The sequence below is a fragment of the Crinia signifera genome, chromosome 5 (genome assembly GCF_055691185.1).
Source record: "Crinia signifera chromosome 5, ASM5569118v1, whole genome shotgun sequence".
NCBI lineage: Eukaryota > Metazoa > Chordata > Amphibia > Anura > Myobatrachidae > Crinia > Crinia signifera.
The window spans coordinates 323,314,178-323,335,349 of NC_139221.1; the positions used below are offsets into that span (position 1 = coordinate 323,314,178).

General features: G+C 47.7%; 1 protein-coding gene across 1 annotated transcript; it reads left to right on the top strand.

The window, feature by feature from the left end:
* Positions 1 to 15,513: 15,513 nt before the first annotated feature.
* Positions 15,514 to 19,334, top strand: RPLP1 (ribosomal protein lateral stalk subunit P1). The gene is made up of 4 exons (XM_083144899.1): positions 15,514 to 15,728; positions 17,837 to 17,911; positions 18,988 to 19,096; positions 19,217 to 19,334. The coding sequence occupies exons 1-4, from the start codon at positions 15,657 to 15,659 to the stop codon at positions 19,294 to 19,296; spliced, it is 336 nt and encodes a 111-aa protein (XP_083001025.1). The 5' UTR covers positions 15,514 to 15,656; the 3' UTR covers positions 19,297 to 19,334.
* The last annotated feature ends 1,838 nt before the right edge of the window (positions 19,335 to 21,172 follow it).

A 21,172-nucleotide genomic window follows, 5' to 3' on the forward strand; every position in this document is an offset into this window, starting at 1 on the left:
TTCTGGTGTGATCATTTAAGTAACTGGTCTTGAATGAAATTTTTTTTTACAGGAGTTTGAAATTTACAAAGGTCATGCGGCTAATACTTGTCCATCATTGGAGGATGGGGGCAAGTTTAGTGACCTTATATCCCCCAGGGTTGAGGTGGGGTTAGTGCTGTTAAGGGATAGGCCTTTCTGTACCACCTGCACACATTGGGACACACTTGTGTTTTATGGCAGAGGGGCTGGCCAAGATATTGGTTTACCGGTTTTGGTCTTAACAACTAGCATTTTCTGTTCTGCAAAAAACTTTGTACTCTAATTAGATAAAACTTAGCAGGGATAGGTATTCACTCCATAGGGGACACGGGCTTTAGACTGTTAAATTGCCTGGACACTAAACTATTCACTTTTCCTACACTGCCACAAGCAGCCAGGTTGTTTGGTGCCAACAGGAGCAGCAATACCAGAAAGGGGCGGCTTTTAATGAGCCTCATTTTTTTTTATTAGTGGGTAACTCTGGACAGCTAATGGGACATGCATGTTGCCACACCCCATTGAGTACTCTCCTGGCATCACTGGCTGCATCTCTTTGGTACGTAGGTCTGCGACTTTGGCCAGGTCAGAAGACACGGGGTGGTAATCCATGACCTTGTCTTGTAGATGTGCCTTGCTGGTTGCAATACTTCTGTAGGTGTTATTTCCTGTGGATGGACTCTGGGACTGGAGGTCAAACTTGGCTCAGTTATATGTTGGCACTGCGTGTCTATACACTCGTGTGTGCGGAGGTGGAGTATACTTTTTCCTGTCCTTTTCACGAGAGAAGTGCAGTCTTGGTAACAAAAGCAACAGATTATATTTTAGACAGGTAGTTTTTTGCCCCAGGATCTAGCTCCTCCTCTTTCTCTATAGCTGAGCACCTCCCTAGTACCCATAGTCTTTGAATGTCTCCACCCAGGTTCTAGGGAAAGAAGTCAGGGAGGGCTAAAAAAAAAAAAAAAAAAAAGCGCTGCCATGAAGTACTCCGAAGAAAAGGCATTATCGTAAGTATAATCCATTGCTTTCTTCTTCCTACTTCATGGCAGCCATTACGTTGGGATGTACCAAAGCAGTAGGGAGGGTTATACAAGACCTCAAGCCAAGGCTTGTCTCAATACTTCATTTCCAAACTGGGCCTCGGAAACATCCAGAGCATAATGTTTGGTGAAGGTGTGCAGAGATGACCAAGTAGCTGTCTGGGATATCTTTGTAGCCGAAACTTTCGCCTCTCTCGCCTACGAAACTGCCTTTGCCCTAGATGAGTGTGCGTTAATACATTCTGGGACCACACGGCCTACCTTTATTGTAGGTGAACTAAATTACTTCTTAAAATAGTTTGTTTCGACGGAACAAACTTTTTTTTTTTTGCTCCCCTGCAAATATCCAGGTTTTTGGCAGGGCACAGAGCATCACAGCTCTACAGACCCATTCATACTGCACCTTAGACCTGGGAAATTCCCGTGTCTGCCCTGTTCACACTGCTTCCTCTGGTCTGTCTGCCAACAACTGTGGAATCGAAGAGCAGCTTTGATTGGCTGTTGAAAAAGTCTCTTTGGCTGTTCAAAAAGCCATTTTGAGCAATGCATTGAGCTTGTTTTTTTTTTTTTTTTTTTTTGCATCTTGTGAGAAAAACCTGTCTCTCTACCACACACCCGTGTATTACCCAGGAATAACCCTGCAAAAAACCTGTGTGTAATTCCCGGTGCATTACACCCGGGAATTTCACTCACACCCATTAACACTGAGATAGGACACTGGAAATTACTGCTTGCCCTGGCCAAAACCCAAGTTTTTGCGGCAGTGAGAACGGGGTATAAAGCGTCAGTCTGCCTAAAACTGGCAGACCTATCCAAATAAATTTTGATGACCTCCAGAGTATGTAAGTTCTCTTCCTCCTTGTTGGAAGGAAGAGACCTTACATACACCAGCAATTTACAGGATCCAAAACAGCATGGGTTTACTGGGGGAAGATTGACTGGGTGACCAAAGATCAAGGTGGGGCTGTAGATGTAGCTTATCTAGACTTTAGTAAAGCTTTTGACACTGTCCCACATCGCAGACTGTTAAATAAACTTGAAAGCTTGGGATTGGATTTTAAGATAGTTGAATGGATAAGAGCGTGGTTGCAGGACAGAAAACAGAGAGTTGTAGTAAACGGAGTACAGTCAAAGGAGGGAAAGGTTACAAGTGGAGTACCCCAGGGATCTGTACTTGGACCAGTGCTTCTTAATATCTTTATTGGTGATATTGCAAATGGATTTGAGGGTAAAATGTGCCTTTTTTGCAGATGACACAAAGGTATGCAACAGGGTAGACACAACAGGAGGGGTAAAACAAATGATTGATGATCTAGGTAGATAAGAGGAATGGTCAAGAGCATGGCAACTACAGTTTAATGCCAAAAAATGCAAAATCATGCACTTGGGTCTCAGAAATCCAAAGACTCAATACAGTATAAATGGCACTATAATGGAAACTACTGAGGAAGAGAGGGATCTAGGTGTCACTATTTCAGGGGACTTAAAAGCAGGTAGGCAATGTAACAAAGCAATGAAGAAGGCAATGTAACAAAGCAATGAAGAAGGCAATGAATTAGGCAAGTCAGATGCTTGGTTGCATAGGGAGAGGTATCAGCAGTAGAAAGAAAGAAGTAATAATGCCACTGTATAGGTCATTGGTACGACTTCATCTAGAGTATTGTGTTAGTTCTGAAGGCCATATCTCCAGAAGGATATAAATACATTAGAGACTGTACAAAGAAGGGCAACTAAAATGGTGCATGGCCTACATCACAAAACGTACCAGGAAAGACTAAAAGATCTTAATATGTATAGTTTATAGCAGAGAAGGGAAAGGGGGGACATGATAGAAACTTTCAAATATATCAAGGGCTTTAACAAGGTACAGGTGGGAGACATTCTTCACAGGAAGAGGAGCAGCAGAACACAAGGACATGCACTGACACTAGAGGGAGGAAGATTCAGGGGAAATTTGGGGAAGAATTACTTCACAGAAAGAGTAGTAGATAAGTGGAATAGCCTCCCATCAGAGGTGGTACAGGCAAATACAGTAGTACAATTTAAACATGCTTGGGATAGGCATATTGATATCCTTGCAAAAAAAAAAAAATAAGGATCAAATATGGTTTGAGGTAAAATGTTTAAAAAAGGGGCAGACTAGATGGGCCAAGTGGGTCTTATCTGCCGTCAAATTCTATGTTTCTAAGGATTTGGGCAAAAGCAAGGTAACACTATCTCTAGATTCATATGAAAAGATACTAATTTGGGCAGAAATGACGGCCTAGTCCTAAGAACCACTCTGTCCAGAAATATCTTCAGATATTGATCTTTCATGCACAAAGCCTGCAGCTCACCCACTCTTCTGGCTGATGTAACTGCCATCAGGAAGGCAACTTTACATGTCAGAAACTGCAAACTGACTATCCAATGGCTCAAAAGGAACCAACATTAGTCCATTTAAAACTAAATTAAGGTCCCATTGGGGAACCATAGACCTAATCCTCGGTTGAGTTCTTTTAATAGCCTGACAAAACCTCTTTACCAGACTATGTACCACAAGTCTTCTATCCAGTAATGCACTTAAGGCCGAAACATGTACCTTCAGCGTGGATGCTGCCAACCCTTTGATGAAACCATCACAAAGGAATTGTAACACATGCAATATATTTGCATGGGGAAAATACATTTTTCCTTTGGACCACCTTGCAAATATCTTCCATAGCTATCCATAGCTTGAAGAAGAACTTCAGTGACTTCAGGGGACAGATTCTTGCTCTTTAGCTGTTGCCTCTCAATCTCCAAGCTGTTAAACACAACTTCTGAGGATCTTGGCAATTAACAGGACCCTGACTGAGAAGGTCCACAGACACTGGCAGGAAAAACAGATCTGCTATCGTCATACTCTCCACCATAGGGAACCAAGCCCTCCTGGGCCAATATGGTAGCACAATTATGACTTGGCTCCTTTCTGTTTTGACCTTCCACAACACCCTGTGTATGAGCAAAAACGTAGGGAAGACATAGGCTAGGGAGTATTTCCATCTCTGAGATAGGGCATCCACTCCGCACGACCCCTATGTTGGGTATCTGGAGAAAAATTTAGGAAGTTTCTTGTTGTTGGATGACGCCATAAGGTCTTTTTCCGGCTGGCTGAAGTGACTTATCAACCGAAATACCGACTCTTTAAGCTCCCATTCTCCTGGCACCACACTTCTGCGACTAGGGAAATCTGCCACCTGATTGTCTTCCTCCAACACATGCAGCGCTGATATTGATTGACGATTTTCTTTGGTTCATGTCATGATACTTCGTACTTCTTCAACAACACTTGACTTCGCATCCCTCCTTGCCGGTTGATATATGAAACTGTTGTAGCGTTGTCTGAAGAGATATGCAGGTGAGACCCTGTGATATCTTCGCTGAAGACTGATCTTAGTTCCCCGTGATTGGAGGTGAATTCCGCCTCTTGAGATGACCATACCCCTTGACAGGTTTTACCTAGACTGTGTGCCCCCCAGCCTATGGCGGTGGCATCTGTGGTGATCACCTCGTATCACTCTCCCACCATGCCAGGGAATATTTTGTTGTATCTGGAATTTTTATTCTTCGCTCCAGGGCAATTTGCCTCTTTTGTGTAGCCCAAGAGGAACCACTGCGACCGCTTCATCCTCCACCTCACCTAGGGAATGACATCCACTGCGGAGGCCATCATGCCTAGCAAGCTCATTGCTGTCCTAAATGACACTTGGGTGCTCTCGTGTATTAAGAGAATTAACTGTTGGATTTTTTCGCAACTTTTTTCGGACAATGATATCTGGAAGGACACTGTGTCTATCAATATTCCTAAGAATTGAATGTCTTGTGTAGGAATAAGACGACTCTTTTCCCAGTTTACTAGCCACTCGTGATCTTGAAGGAATTGGATGGTATAATCTCTTGCCGCAACAACCTCGCTTTCTGATTGTGACGAAATCAAGAGGTCCTCCAAGTACGCCCATATCATGATTTTTTGCTTTCTTAATTTTTCTATCAGCACCACGAGGACCTTCGTAAAAACTTGTGGAGATGAGGTGAGGCCGAATGGAAGGCAAGTGAATTGGTAGTGCTCTTCTCCTCTGAAGAACCGATCTTTCAAATCGATCGATACTAAATAGTCGTTTTTTCTGAGACCAATCAAGATAGACTTGGTAGTTTCCATGTGAAACTTTCTTTTCCTTATTTGGTAGTTCAGACCTCTTAAACCCAGTATGGTTCTGAAACCTCCAGAAATGTTGCTTATAATGAACAGACAGGAGTAAAAACCTAATCCTCTTTCTGTATCTTGGACTTCTTCGACTGCCCCAGAGTCGACTAGCCCCTTCCTTTCTGTCCTTGAAAGAGGAAGCTTGGAACTTAAAAATTTTGCCATTTCATCCGGTACCCCGTGCTAACCACCTCCAGCACCCATCTGTCTGTCCCGAATGGTTTGCTCCCAGACATGTGCAAATTTTAACAGTCTTCCTGCCACTGGGACCTGTTCCACAGAATATGCACCGTCACTGCTTCTGACCAGATCAGGAATTTTCGCCTCTCTTCTTGACTGATTGGCGAAAAAATGCTCTTGTGGTACCCAAAGCGTATCTGTCACGAAATGGCCTACCAGGCCTGTATGATTTGTCTTGTCTGAATGACTGGCAGAATAAGTGGGAAATCTTCCCCTTCTGTCCTGTGGCAATCTCACCGACTTGCTCTCCGACATTCTCTGGATCATTTGATCCAATTTGCTACCAAAAAGAAATGCCCCCTCATATGGGACGGTGGCCAGTTTGTTTTGGAGTGAAAGTCAGTAGCCCATGACTTCAACCATAGGGCCCTTCTGGCTACAACACCTGATGTTAGTGACAGCCGAAAAGTCCAGCACATCCAAGGATGCCTCACAAATATAGTCCACTGCTAACTGGACTTGGACCAGATTTGTACTGATTTGATCACGTGAAGTTCTATCCTGTAAATCTTCTTGCAGCGAGGCGAAAGAGAAGTTATGGCCACTCCTGATTTCATAGAAACCGAGGTAGAAATATGTAACCTTTTCAAGGCGCTCTCCATTTTCTTTTCCATCGCATCCTTTAAGGATGCTCCATCTTCTAAAGGAATAGTTGTCTGCGTAGTAACCTCAGATACTGCTGCATCAATCTTTGGGATGCTACAACACTTCAAAAAGTCATCATCATCATCAATGGGAAACATCTTATCAACTCTCTTAAATGATCCCACTCTTTTATCCACTTTAAACCATTCTTTAGTCAATATGTCCTTGACTACATTGTGTACAGGAAAGCATCTGCCTTTCTTTGATCTATCCTTAAACAAGGCAACAAACTCTGATTTTACTGGCTGCTTGTAGTTCAGAGTTTTATAGAGGTTTTTTCACACCATCTCCACCAATTCCAGGTTAAACAATCGCTCATCCTTCAGAACTTCACCGGATTCTGCACTAGAATCAGCAGATCCTTTTTTATCAGAGTAAACTTCCACCGATCCACACTATTCCTCTCTATCGAAGCTGGTCTGTGACCTAGATCTTTTAGTACTCCAAAAACTCATTCTTTTTCATCCAGTTCATTAACTCCGTAATTTGAGACGACACACAAAGGCCTGATTCTCCTTTCTTAGTGCAATCCTGGCATAAAACCTATTCTTCTACAAACGATTTATCACATGTTGGACAACTCTTGTTGTTCTTTTTCTTAAATGTCTTCTTTTTAGGTGCTGAGGGAACATTACAAAAGAAATAAGGAAACTACTGACTTATCTAAAACCAGCAAAGATAAAGAAACCAGGGGCAGTGGTCAATTTTGCTTTGGAGAGGCTCCCTCCATGTTTGATAGTCCAAGCAGCACCCCAGCCCCTATTACACCAGCCATGCAATTTAAATACCAGCACTTCCGGTATCTGGAATGCAGGCCGCGTGCAGAGAGTATGCCCACCAGAAGTGCGCGTCATCATCTTCCGGCGCCAGTTCCCTGCGGCAGCGGCTAGAACACCGCCGCCTGCAGTGACTACGCCATCGTGCTGATGCCATGCCCCGCCCCCGTGCTCCAGACGCTTTTAGCCGCCAGCAACATAGGGGAGAAACATGCCTCGGCCCGGAATACAGCAGGGTAAGGCATCACCAGCCCGACTTCCCAGAAGCCGCACACACAGGGGTGAGTCCATGCCACCAGCCCGGACATAGATAAGGTCAGGCACTGCCAGCCCTGCACTGTCTAGCAGCACACACCCCCGGGGGGAGAGAGAGTCCATGCCACCGGCCCAGACCTAGATAGGGCAAGGCGCTGCCAGCCCTGCACTGCCCAGGGACCAGCAGCATAACCAGCTTGCTGGAATCTTAAAACAACAAACACTAAACTAACTACCTGTTTACAGACAGAGGAGACATGAAAAAGACTGGATGCTATTGAGATGCTCAGCTATATAGGGAGATGAAGAGGCGGAGGTAGATCCTTGGGGGGGGGGGGGGGAACTACCTGGTTAATTGGGAGAGAGAGGGATGAACCCAATGTAATGGCGGCCATGAAGTAGGAAGAAGAAATTCCTTTGTGGCACAGGATTTCCTATCCTTGCTTTTCCATGTGGTTTTATTTTTTATCATTCCTACCTGCTGTGTCTTTTTAATAGGCTCTACAAGGGCCAGTGGCTGGGACAGGTGTCTGATTGGGCATCTTATGCTGGCCACACATCAGACCAACTTTCCTCCAACCTGCTTGGATGGAATAAAAATCTAGTACTGGATGGGCGCAAATGTAATATTTACTTCAGAGATTTGCTTCCAAAATCTGGAAAAGCACAAAAACAGTCGCTCAGACACGGTACTGTAGTTGAACCTGTTTGATGTAAATAATAAGACAAAATGTTTTTGTCCATTTTCTTGGGTTTGTGAACACATTTCTGATTGTCCTTTGTTCCTATCCAGTGCCATATTTTTATTGCATCCAAGCAACTAGTTGGATGGTTGGTGGAAAGTTGGTCTGATGTATGGCCAGTTTAGTACAGGGCACAGTCCATTCTCCAGCATAGTTTGCGGTAACCAGGGAGAATTGCTACTGAACCAGTCATAATTTTCAGACAACTGTCTAGCTCTGGAGCGGGTGAGCTGTATTCTCTGGAATAGTGTCCTCTTCCGGCTCTGTGGGTGGTCATTAGTCCTAGGATCCATGATTATGAAAGTAAACACTATGTATAAATATATACTCACAGCGTGATGAATTAGGGATAACTGTAGCATAGAGCAGGCATATCCAACCACGATTCTCAAGGCACACGAATGTTCCAAGGTTTAGAGATTACCCATGTTTCATTACAAGTCATTCAGTGATCTTGAATTTAACACCTTTTGATGATCCTGCGGCGGGACACAGCTGATGCGCGCTGGAAATTTCGGGGGGCGTGGCCTATACTCGCGGCTCTCCCACGAGGCCACGCCCCCATTTTGCCGCTATGGGGGCATGACCCAGAGGCTCTGTGAGCCTCTAGCCATGCCCCCAGCCCCCTGGCCAGGGGAATAGACGCTGTGCGCATGCGCACAGCATTTATTCCCCGCTGCTTAGCAGCCGACAGGGGGGACTCCCAACAGCCCCCCCTCACCGCGGGACACTGCCGCCCGCGGGTGGGACAGCGGGACAGGCCCTGATAATCGGGACTGTCCCGCTGAAATCGTGACTGTTGGGAGGTATGCACCATACAAGATTCGGGGATAGGCAAATGCCTTATTGTGTAATCAAACAATTAGAATCGCCTGCCTAGACCTTTAAGTGATTTAAGAAGCTGACATCCAAATGTACATTGATATAAGACATTGAGAATATGTATTAATAGTCATATTTCAAATGCATAACATACATTTCCCCCTACATATAGTCTTCACCCATCTGGTCAGCGAGTCTCATACACTTCCAATACATGGGGACCAAATTATCCAGCTGGACATGCTGGGAGGGAATGGGACCGCATTACAGCATCATTCTTGGGATGAAAATGTTCATTTACTTATAAGCAGTAATCTGGTGGTTGTGAGGATATTGTCACATATTGCAGCAACAAGTTATTAACAATATCGAAATTCATGTACATTATTGTAAGATAATGTGGTGGGTTTGACTAGTCCTGGGGCAGGGAACCCAGAAGTAAACAACTGTAATCACATCTCAAGACTCAGGCATCGCCCACCATTCGAGCCAACCAATGATCCCTAGTGTACTGGATATGTCCCACCCCCGGACCAATGGAAGAAGAGCATACATTCCCTATTGTATTACCTTTTGAACTATTGTATAAGAGAGCAATGCTCCAGGCCTATGTCACACACACCTTCCTCGGAGGCCATCTTGCTAAGATGACTGAAGTCTGGATCCAGGAGCGCTTGTGTAGCACGTATGTATATTGGTTGTAGCGATTTCTTTGTACTTGACTACAAGACGGTATATTGTTTTTCCCTAAGTAAAAGCTGTGCTGCTGCTTCGGACCACAGCATTAGAAACCAAGTATTGGAGTTGCATTCCTTCTCTGATAGGGGTTTCATTATATCCTTATGTGTTGGAGATAATACTCTGTTTTGTGCCTTATAAGTGTCAGCTATATTCGTTGCGTTTACATGCAGGTTTGCGGCGATTAGCGGCCGTAACGGCGAATATACGCTGACAACTATAAAGTGTATATTTTTGAAAATAATTTGAATTCTACATTGCTTAAATGTAAGTCCTGACGAGGACCTTCCCATGATGTCAGGGACCACTGTACACAAATAAGTTATAGCACTATATGCCGCAAGATGTTCAAGCAGATGTACATTTACGCAGGGCTCACGGGCTGCTTTATATAGGCGGAAAACGCACCAATCTGGTCAGAGCTTCCCCTATATAACTGGGATTTGTATATCTTAAGGCCCCCATACACTGGGCCGATTCCGCCGCATCGGGCCATCACATCGGGTCAGTTTGATGTCCCCTCTGGTATGATGCATGGTCATCAGACCGTAGTTGGGGGTCGGACTTACTGGCTGTCCTAACACCCGACCTTGGACCTACCTCCCGGTGTGCCGAGCAGGGTTGCATGCAATCCACCACAACAAATTGTGATGGATCGCATGGGTCCTTGCCACTAGGGACGGTCCCAGGCGGCTAGCGGGGTATTGGCTGGCTGTACACTGCTGCAAAACATCTCAGCAGTGTATCCAGGTTATATATCATCCAAAATTACTTGCAGGAGACCAATGATTAACATCTGAGGCTTCACAGACACACGGCAGTCCCCCGATACAATTACCACCTTACACACAGGTGGGCAGACACACAGCACATTACCTGCTGTGCACTTTGCTTATAAAGTCTGATCATCCTGCTAGGAAATTCTCATCTCCCAGTCACTGAAGATTCCTTCCTCCGAGTCATTTACAAAGTGTGTGCATTTTACTTAAAATTCATTCAAATCACATCTTAAATATTTATACATATAACATGTGCAGCAATACATATAACATGTTAAAACACATTTTAAACATGTCATGCACCCATTGTAATTTAAAGATGGTGCTCGCAGCACAGGGTTTAACTCCTTTAGTGCCATGGCATCTACTTTGTCCATGAGGCCCATGGGGTCATATATGAAAATACAAAGGCTGTGATGTCATGTCCCTAATTATACATCCATTAGTGCCTAATACCTGACAAAGTAGTCCTAAAACTATAAAGGCACCTCGGTTGTCTTATAGGGATGCAGTCAAAATCCCGACTGGGTCAAAATCCCGACATTTAAAATACCGACAAGGTCAAAATACCAACATATCAAATGTACAGGTGAAACAGTTAACGTGACTTTCGGTCGACAGATCGACATGGGGGTTTTTTCACTGTTTTTTGACCCGACATGTGCCGACAGGCGGTATTTCATGCCCTACCATCCTCTAGGGCATGATGGGAGAATAAAATAGGGTACTCTTTACCTAGAAGGGCGCCCGTCGCGGGCATCGCGGGTACATTTATGTGTGGACGCGACCGACGCGATGCCCGCGATTTCCCATTGAAACCCATGTTAAACATGGAAATCGTGTCGGTCGCGTCGCGTCGCGGCCGGCCATAAATGTACCCGCGATGCCCGCGACGCGATGCTCCCGATTTCCCATAGGAATCAATGTTAAAAGGCGCGATGGACCCGATTTTACTGTTAAATGGCTCAATGGACCCGATTTGGCCATAGAAATCAATGTTAAATGGGCCACAGAGCCCATTAACCCTTAAATGTCCCCCCCAATTTTTAACGCCACCCCACGATCCACGCGAACCCGAAGCGTGGCGAGCGCAGCGAGCCCGCGAGGGGCGGCGGTACGCGTCCTCCGACCTTTTCATGCCCTACTATCCACTAGGGCGTGGAGTGAGAATATAATAGTGTGGCGAGCGCAGCGAGCCACCTAGCCCGAAGCGTGGCGAGCGCAGCGAGCCCCGCGAGGGGACGCGGATACCTTCACAGTTATACGCGTCCCCTCGCGGGCTTCACAGGTGTCCGTGGCGACGCCGACACCTGTGAAGCCCGCGAGGGGACGCGTCTACCTGTGAAGGTATCCGCGTCCCCTCGCGGGGCTCGCTGCGCTCGCGCTTCGGGCTCGGTGGCTCGCTGCGCTCGCCACACTATTATATTCTCACTCCACGCCCTAGTGGATAGTAGGGCATGAAAAGGTCGGAGGACGCGTACCGCCGCCCCTCGCGGGCTCGCTGCGCTCGCCACGCTTCGGGTTCGCGTGGATCGTGGGGTGGCGTTAAAAATTGGGGGGGACATTTAAGGGTTAATTGTGCTTATTTGGGCTCTGTGGCCCATTTAACATTGATTCCTAGGGCCAAATCGGGTCCATTGAGGCATTTAACAGTCAAATCGCGGTCAATCAGCCTTTTTAACATTGTTCCCTATGGGAAAATCGCGGTCATCGCGGTCATCGAAGCGTGGCGAGCGCAGCAAGCCCCGCGAGGGGACGCGGATACCTTCACAGTTATACGCGTCCCCTCGCGGGCTTCACAGGTGTCCGTGGCGACGCCGACACCTGTGAAGCCCGCGAGGGGACGCGTCTACCTGTGAAGGTATCCGCGTCCCCTCGCGGGGCTCGCGCTTCGGGCTCGCTGCGCTCGCCACACTATTATATTCTCACTCCACGCCCTAGTGGATAGTAGGGCATGAAAAGGTCGGAGGACGCGTACCGCCGCGTCAATCAGTCAAATCGCGGTCAATCAGCCTTTTTAACATTGTTCCCTATGGGAAAATCGCGGTCATCGCGGGCATCGCGGCCATCCCGATTTACCCGCGATGCCCGCGATTTTTACCCCCGACGACCGCGATTTCAATCGCTGGCGCCCTTCTAGGTAAAGAGTACCTAAAATAGTGTGCCGAGCGCAGCGAGGCACCGTGCCCGAAGTATAGCGAGGGGCTGCGGTTCACCTCCAACTGTGTCCATGTCGACATTCGGGTAAAAAAAACAGTGAAAAAACCCATGTCGATCTCGCGACCTGTCGACCGAAAGTCATGTTGACTGTTTCACCTGTACATTCTATATGACGGTATTTTGACCTTGTCAGGATTTTAAATGTCGGGATTTTGTCTTTGTCGAGATTTTAAATGTCGGGATTTTGACCTTATCGGGATTTTGTCCTTGTCGGTATTTTGAGCCATTCGGGATTTCATACCGAATCCGCCTTATACACCTGTAAATACACACTTTAAAATGATCTGGTCAATTCGGCTGGTTAGAAGGATAATCGGGTAAACAATATGGGAACAAATGACGGTCAACTATTTGCTTCCAAAAGATGGAAAATGGGTAGTTTTCTTCTAGCCAGAAAGATTGGACAGATAATTTTACAGTGTGTATCCAGATTAAAGGTGTGTGTATATACTACGTGATAATTGCTTGATAATTATATTGTTACCGCTATTATCCTGCATATCGGCTAATGTGTGTGACGTATAATGTTAATAATGCATGCTCCCGTGTTATTGACCTCTGTCCGCGGTACATGCAGTCAAATTCTGACACTCATCATTGTCTGCATGCTGGATGTGGCTGCAGAACAATATCGTTCAGTGTGTATGCATTATATTGTATGTCTAGGAGTTTGAGGGAAAAGCATTAACAATTGAATTGTTTAATTATGCCCCTTTCACATCGCACCTAATTACCGGGTTCATTTCGGTTCGACCCGGTATTTCCCGATGTGAAAGGGGTTACTGGGTCCCACAAACCAGTAGCAACACGACAATACGAACTGGTAAAAAAGCAGAGTCCTTACCTGTTCGTTGCCGTGTTGTTTTGCGATGTGAACGGGTTAATCGGGTGGAGCAACCCGTTTCCCATTCACACTATGGAGGAGGAAGTAGTTGGAGCAGCGCCACCTCCTCCGCATGATGTCAGCAAATGGGTAATATTGCCGGTTCGCTGAGGGGATGTGAACAGCAGTGTCGCACCGAGACTGAACCGTTTCAAGGTCCCGGTGCAACCCTGCATTTTGCAATGTGAAAGGGGTATTGGTAAAACATTGTGTCCTCTTTACCACAATGGGACTAAATCTAGATCTACCAGGCGGATGGTGTCAAAATCCCGGCGGTCTAAATACAGACGCCAGAATCCTGACAATTTCTCCCTCTATGGATGTTCACGACACCCATTTAGGGCCAGATGTACTAAGCCTGAAAAGTGATAAAATGAAGAGTGATAAACAGCCAGCTAATCAGCTCCTACCTGTGATCTCACAGGCTGTGTTTGAAATATGTCAGGTAGTAGCTGATTGGCTGGTTGTTTATCACTCTCCATTTTATCACTTTTCAAGCTTAGTACATCTCGCCCAGAGGGAGAATAAAATAGCGTGCCGAGCTCGCAAGGGGGGGACAGATGTCATGAAAACTGGCACATCGCAGGTGGTTCTGGTGCGATTGCGATGCGCATTCCTGCATACCTCCCAGCATGCCCCTCTCCAGGAGGACACAATGCTCTGCTCCTGCACTTTCCTCTTACTGTATGATTGCCATCACCTGTGTTGAACAGGTTAATAGATAAGAAAGGAGTTTTACCACAGGTGATGGCAGTCATACATTACCAGGGAAGTGCAGGAGCAGATCATTGTGTCCTCCTAGAGAGGGGCATGCTGGGAGGTATGTATAATGTAGGATTACCAGCACATGTGGGGAGCTGGTAACTGATAAGAAAGGTGTCACCACAGGTGCTGGCAATCATACATTACCAGGGAAGCCCAGGAACAGAGCATTGTGTCCTCCTGGAGAGGGGCATGCTGGGAGGTATGGATAATGTATGATTGCCAGCACCTGTGGGGAGCTAGGTAACTGATAAGAAAGGTGTCACCACAGGTGCTGGCAATCATACATTACCAGGGAAGCCCAGGAACAGAGCATTGTGTCCTCCTGGAGAGGGGCATGCTGGGAGGTATGGATAATGTATGATTACCAGCACCTGTGGGGAGCTAGGTAACTGATAAGAAAGGTGTCACCACAGGTGCTGGCAATCATACATTACCAGGGAAGCCCAGGAACAGAGCATTGTGTCCTCCTGGAGAGGGGCATGCTGGGAGGTATGGATAATGTATGATTGTCATCACCTGTGGGGAGCTAGGTAACTGATAAGAAAGGTGTCACCACAGGTGCTGGCAATCATACATTACCAGGGAAGCCCAGGAACAGAGCATTGTGTCCTCCTGGAGAGGGGCATGCTGGGAGGTATGGATAATGTATGATTGCCAGCACCTGTGGGGAGCTAAGTAACTGATCAGAAAGGTGTCACCACAGGTGCTGGCAATCATACATTACCAGGGAAGTGCAGGAGCAGATCATTGTGTCCTCCTGGAGAGGGGCATGCTGGGAGGTATGTTGTTCCTGTGCTCCTTGTATCTCAATAGAAGATCTCACTGGCTGCCACAAAGATTTGTCGCAGCCTGTTCAGCCCTAATAGAATCGCATGCGATCCCCCAGTAAAGGTCCCGCCCACATTGCATGCAACCAATTGCTGAGATACATCTCACCACCAGTGTATGGGCACCTTTAGAAGAGCAGGTGGGCGTTCCTTGTGTCTCTGTATAAAAATAAAGTTGTGACAGAAAAAAGAGAAAGTGAGCATTCCTTGTGTCTGTATAAAGCTGTGACAAAAAGAAGAGCAGGTGGACGTTCCCTGTGTGTCTCTGTGTATAAATAAAGCTGTGACAGAAAGAAGCGCAGGTGGACGTTCCCTGTATGTATAAATAAAGCTGTGTGACAGAAAGAAGCGCCGGTGGACGTTCCCTGTATGTATAAATAAAGCTGTGTGACAGAAAGAAGCGCCGGTGGACGTTCCCTGTATGTATAAATAAAGCTGTGACAGAAAGAAGAGCAGGTGGGCGTTCCCTGTGCCGGCGTGACGTCACTTGGGGCGGCCCCCATGGCTGAGTGACAGTACAGCGTGTATAAGAGCCCCCGGCGGACGCCCCTCCCCCCTCTCTCTCTGTGACTGTGAGGTGCTCGGTCCTTCCGTGGAAGCTAAGGCCTGATCCCCATCCGGCGACTAGCACCCTCCCGTCCTGCCATCCGCTCCCGCCACTACGCTCATCGTAACCAGCCATGGCCTCCGTCTCCGAGCTCGCCTGTATTTACTCCGCGCTCATCCTCTACGACGATGATATCACCATCACGGTGAGGAGGGGAGGGGGAGGGAAGATGGCGGCGGGAGGGGGGAAATGGCGGTCCGCGTGGGTCCCGGGCATGTTTGCCTACCTGACCCTCTCCTTCAGGGAGAACATGCTCTGTTCCTGGGCTTCCCTGGTAATGTATGATTGTCATTACCTGTGGTGACATCTATCAGTTACCCAGCTCCCCACAGGTGCTGGCAATCCTACATTACCGGGGAAGGCCAGGAACAGAGCACTGTGTCCCTGAAGGAGAGGGGCAGGTAGGCAAGCATGGACCCGGGTAATGTTAGTGACTAACATCCGACCAGTGGCTGATGAGGAACTACAAGTACCAGCATGCCCGCCAGCTACTGCTATTCAGTGACTAATGTCAGGCCAGTGGCTGATGAGGAACTACTAGTACCAGCATGCCCGCCAGCTACTGCTATTCAGTGACTAATGTCAGGCCTGTGGCTGATGGGGAACTACAAGTACCAGCATGCCAGTCAGGGACTAATGTCAGGCTTGTGGCTGATGGGGAACTACAAGTATCAGCATGCCAGTCAGGGACTAATGTCAGGCTTGTGGCTGATGGGGAACTACAAGTACCAGCATGCCTGTCAGTTACTGCCAGTCGGACTAATGTCAGGTCAGTGGCTGATGGGGAACTACAAGTATCAGGATGCCACTCAGGGACTAATGTCAGGCTTGTGGCTGATGGGGAACTACAAGTCCCAGCATACCTGCCAGCTACTGCTAGTCAGGAACTAATGTCAGGCCTGTGGCTGATGAGGAACTAAAAGTACCAGCATGCCCGCCAGTTACTGCTAGTCAGTAACCAATGTCAGGCCTGTGGCTAGTGTGATACTACCGGTGCTAGCATGCCCGCTAGCTGGTGAGAATAGTGTAGGTGATCCCCAATTGCTCCGCACTGACTGGTGCGCCTTCCTTGTGGCCCTTGGTCACAGTGAGCAGAATGTCTAATAGATTGTAAGCTTGCGAGCAGGGCCCTCCTACCTTCGACTGTCTGTAAATACCCTGTTTGTTGTATCACTGTCTCCTTATGTAAAGCGCAACGGAATATGCTGCACTATATAAGAAACTTAAATAAATGCCTGTTTGGGCATTCTGTCACTTGTAGTTCTCTGGGAGTTATTTTGGCTACTGGTAAAGGTCACAGAATGCTGCTCTGTGATTGGGCAGTGAGCTCCCTATGTTCTTGCTATGGGTGTTAGTTACCCTGGGCTACAGGAGCTGGTGAGGGTATCTGTCCCTGTAATGATTGCATGTTGGCTCTCGCAGCGTCATCACATGGTCTTTCCTGTATGGGCATTGCACTGCTGTCAAGAGGCTGGTGGGTACGAACACTGTCAGCAGCAGCTGCCTTCTTTCTGTGGGCAATAGGGGAACAGCGATCACACTGATTGTGCCCCCCCTCCTGGATTTGACACTGGCTGTGGGCCTGATGGTGCCCCTCTTAACAGTGTCCATTTACTTGTATAAAGGGGCTTGGCCACACCGCCTGCAATTAGTCTGTACACCTGAGCCCACCACAGCTTTATACTCCCCTGCAGGTAACTATAATGCTCTGCAGGCCCAGTAAAACGCACACTTCAGTGGTAGTCTGGTTACTATGCCCTAATAGGTCCATGGTCTAACACCTGCATTTAGAACAAGCCAATGAGCAGCCAACTATCACTGTCCTATTATAAACACTGCACGCGTTCCAGGTATAAATGTCACGGCTTATTCTGATGCCAGGCGCCAGTTCTGCTGATTGTTTTATCTGTGGCCCTCCAGCTGTTGTAAAACTACACTTCCCAGCATGCTCTGCTTCTGTTCTTGCATTCCCCAACAAGAACACTGCTATGGCATGCTGGGATATGTCTGTTCTGGGGTTATCCATGTTTCATTGTTTACTTTCGCCTTATATGTCAGAACGGACTACGCAGTAGATACTGCCGCATGCGACTGACTTCCGATCATTCGATTCTGCCGCTCAGTGCAGCTTGTGCGTAGCAATGTGATGGTGCTTGTGGGACTGTCTGTACGTGGTTTCCTGGTGTCTCCCCTTCTACACTCGCAGCCATACTGTGCTTACATTGTGTGACACGTTCCTTTCTCCCCCTACAGGAGGACAAGATCATTACGCTCATCAAAACGGCTGGTGTCAGCATAGAGCCTTTCTGGCCGAGTCTGTTTGCCAAGGTAAGCTGCCATTGTGTACTACCAGAAACTCTGCCCAACCCATTTACTGTGCCACTGGATTGTAGAGAAGTGCCAAACACTTGGCCTGTGGTGGTCTCAGTATATGGCCAACAAAGTTCTTATGGGATCTGTATGATAAACAGACACTGGCACTAGGGTGGCCGATTCCGGGATTTGGCCCCAAAATTGCATGGATTTGAATCCTGGGATTGGAGCTTCCAATCCAGGGATTAAACTAGTCTAATGCTGGGCAGCGTCTGAGCACTCGCTCAGACGCTGCCCAGCTACACCGGACTTCTGGCTGTGCAGTTCAGACGCGCAGCGTGGTCAGAGGTCATGCTGTGCAGCCAACTGAACACGCCCCCCGCACCACCGCTCTGTACTACCTGTCCCAGAGCTCCAGTCTTCACGAAGATGTCGCCTCCTGCCACAGTGACCAGGAATGACTGTGTGTCCGGGAGAGGTCAGGCGGCGTGCGAGTTGTTGTGACACCGGAGGTGGAGAGCTGCGGCCGGCGCAGCACTGAACACGCTCGCCGCCTGACTGTTCCCTGCTGCACAGTCCAGAGTGTCACTGTGACAAACCTAGGGTACCTCCGGCGTCACACCAGCAGCCTCCGTCCATTCTACTGCCACCCGCGCCGCTCAAAGTAGGACAATGTGGGAGAGACAGGGGTGGTTTTCTTATTAGGGATGGGAATCCCGGAATTGAGCATTTTTGAATCCCGATTCCCGGGATTGAAAAAATGCCTCGGGATTGGCATCCCTAACTGGCACCTGAAGTGGGTAATAACAGGCAGCTTAGTCCTTATGTCAGGAGTCTGGTGTATTATCCTCTGTTAGGAACCACAATTGCGCAGTAGGTGGGACTACAGCCATAGGACATGTGCCGCATCTGCTGGGGCTGCGGAATCTGCCAGACAGGTTACTGATTAGCGGGACCAAATTGCAGGGGTCCCTCAGACCCAGCCTAGGGATGCCCAGTTATACCCTGTTCCCTGGAAGCCGTAACTCCTAACAGATGCTGAGTACCCAGTGTAACCCCCCTCACCCCCAACTTTCCTGTTCTCTCTGCAGGCTCTAAACAACATCAGCATCGGCAGCCTGATCTGCAACGTTGGAGCTGGCGGTCCTGCACCTGCCGCTGGGTCTGCTCCTGCTGCACCAGCCGCTGGCGCTGCTCCAGGTAATCTTATTGGATGGCCACACGAGGCCGGAAGGAGGGGGTGGTGGTATTGGGGGGTGCTGGCCGGGTGGGTGTGAGGGCTGCACTTACCATCTCACTCACGGTAACCATTTCTTTCAGCTGAAGAGAAGAAAAAGGAGGAAGAGAAGGAGGAGTCTGAGGAATCCGAGGGCGACATGGGATTCGGGCTCTTCGACTAAATTTTGTAAGAACATGTAATAAAGAGAATATTCCTCTATCTGTCTGGTGCCTGCGTGTTCTGTACGCCATGATCCCATGTGAAACCTATGGCTAGCATTCATTCATCACAAGGCCTATGTAGTAATACTGTGATCAGTGGAAAGGTTGGAGATGGGGATTATCGCCACGGATACATGGTATTGTATGATGGGGACTCCCAGTAAGCTCGTGTGGTGCTTGGTCCCATACAGTTCAGGTTCCTTGCACCACTGGTGGACCAGAGTAAAGTGAAGGCTTTCATCCATAATATCCTGCAGGAAAGTAATGTGCAGGGTTCTTGTGGCTCAATCTGCCCAGATTCTCACTTGCCAGTCACATTAGTAATAAGACTACAATGGTAAATTCTTACACTCCCAGGGTGTGTGATCTCTTGCACACTTATCCCATGTGTGTACAGGAGAGGAGTCGAATAGAGAACCGCCCCATCGCTCCCAGTCTATGTACCGGCCGAAGGAAACAGAATAATTATTGCATCGGTCTTACAGCAGCAGGAGAGCCACAGCTTCCTACATGAGCTGGAGGAAATGCTGGGATGTGTAGTTCCACAGCCACAGGTTGCATACCCCTGATCCAGCTAGAAATGCTGTAATGGGGTGAGTGAGCCAAGTTCCGAGGGTACGGTGATTCAGTGTCTGCTCTGGTGATGTGACATTTCTCCCGCACCTCAGACAGGAGCTGGCAGCACCGCAAGCTGAGACTCGGGTAATGAAGGCAGGTAACGCACGTAATATGTAAGGATTGATTAAATGCATCAAACCTTGGAGAGCTGATGTGTTACAGGTGGTGGTTAGTTGGTGACTGTGGCTTCTCGTGCCCCTACTATGCCCAGGGCAGAAGATCTAAATGTCCTGAAGCAACTCTACAGATTAACCAACAAACCCAGCCAAGGTAAAGGATGGGTGTTGGTGTGATCCTATTGTCTAGAACAGTGGTTCCCAACCCTGGTCCTCAAGTACCTCCAACAGTTCACATTTTCCAGGTCACCCAGCAGGTGCATTCATTATCCAGACACATTTTAAAAGTTCCACATGTGGAGCTAATTTCACTGGTGATTCTGTGTGGAGACCTGGAAAACATGCACTGTTGGTACTTGAGACCATCCTGATCCTCCTGGTACCATTACAATGCAGGTTCTTAAGTCATCAAGTATGCGATGAACAGGAATGTGGCCATTGGGGGTGACGGTTTGTCTGGCGTTATAAGAATGTAGACTTGGGAAGGGCTCTTATGTTTGTATAGAGTACTACTCATTAATGTGGGAGGTTTGGGGGTCTGGTCTGGAAGGGTGTCATAGAACTGTTGGGAGACAGACACCAGTCATCCTGGAGCAGCACATACCCTCCAACATGACCCATTCCATTCGGTACACAATGCTCTGTTCCTGGACGTCCCTGGTAATATATGATTGTCATCACCTGTGTTGAAACACCCTTCTCATCAATTACCTAGGTCCACACAGGTGCTGGCAATCCTACATTACCAGGGACGTCCAGGAGCAGAGCATTCTGTACCGAATGGAATGGGTCATATTGGAGGGTATGGCAGCATATACGTGCGTCGCAGGATCATCAGTGCCTGGGTCAGATGGGCAGAGCAACAATCCTGCCAATCACAAAGAGAATGCAGATGGTTTGTGTGGTGCGAGAGGAAGCTTCATGCTGCGGATCTATCAAGTGATGAGAGTATTGAGGTTATGGGGCCTGTCTGGAATGGGAGCAGAACCGAAAATTGAGCCTACGAAGTAAAGTAACAAATCGCAGATAAAGTAAACAGTGAGAAAGATTGATGGTATATGGGGGAGGAGCCTGGTGAGATGGGTGTGGATTAAAAGATTGA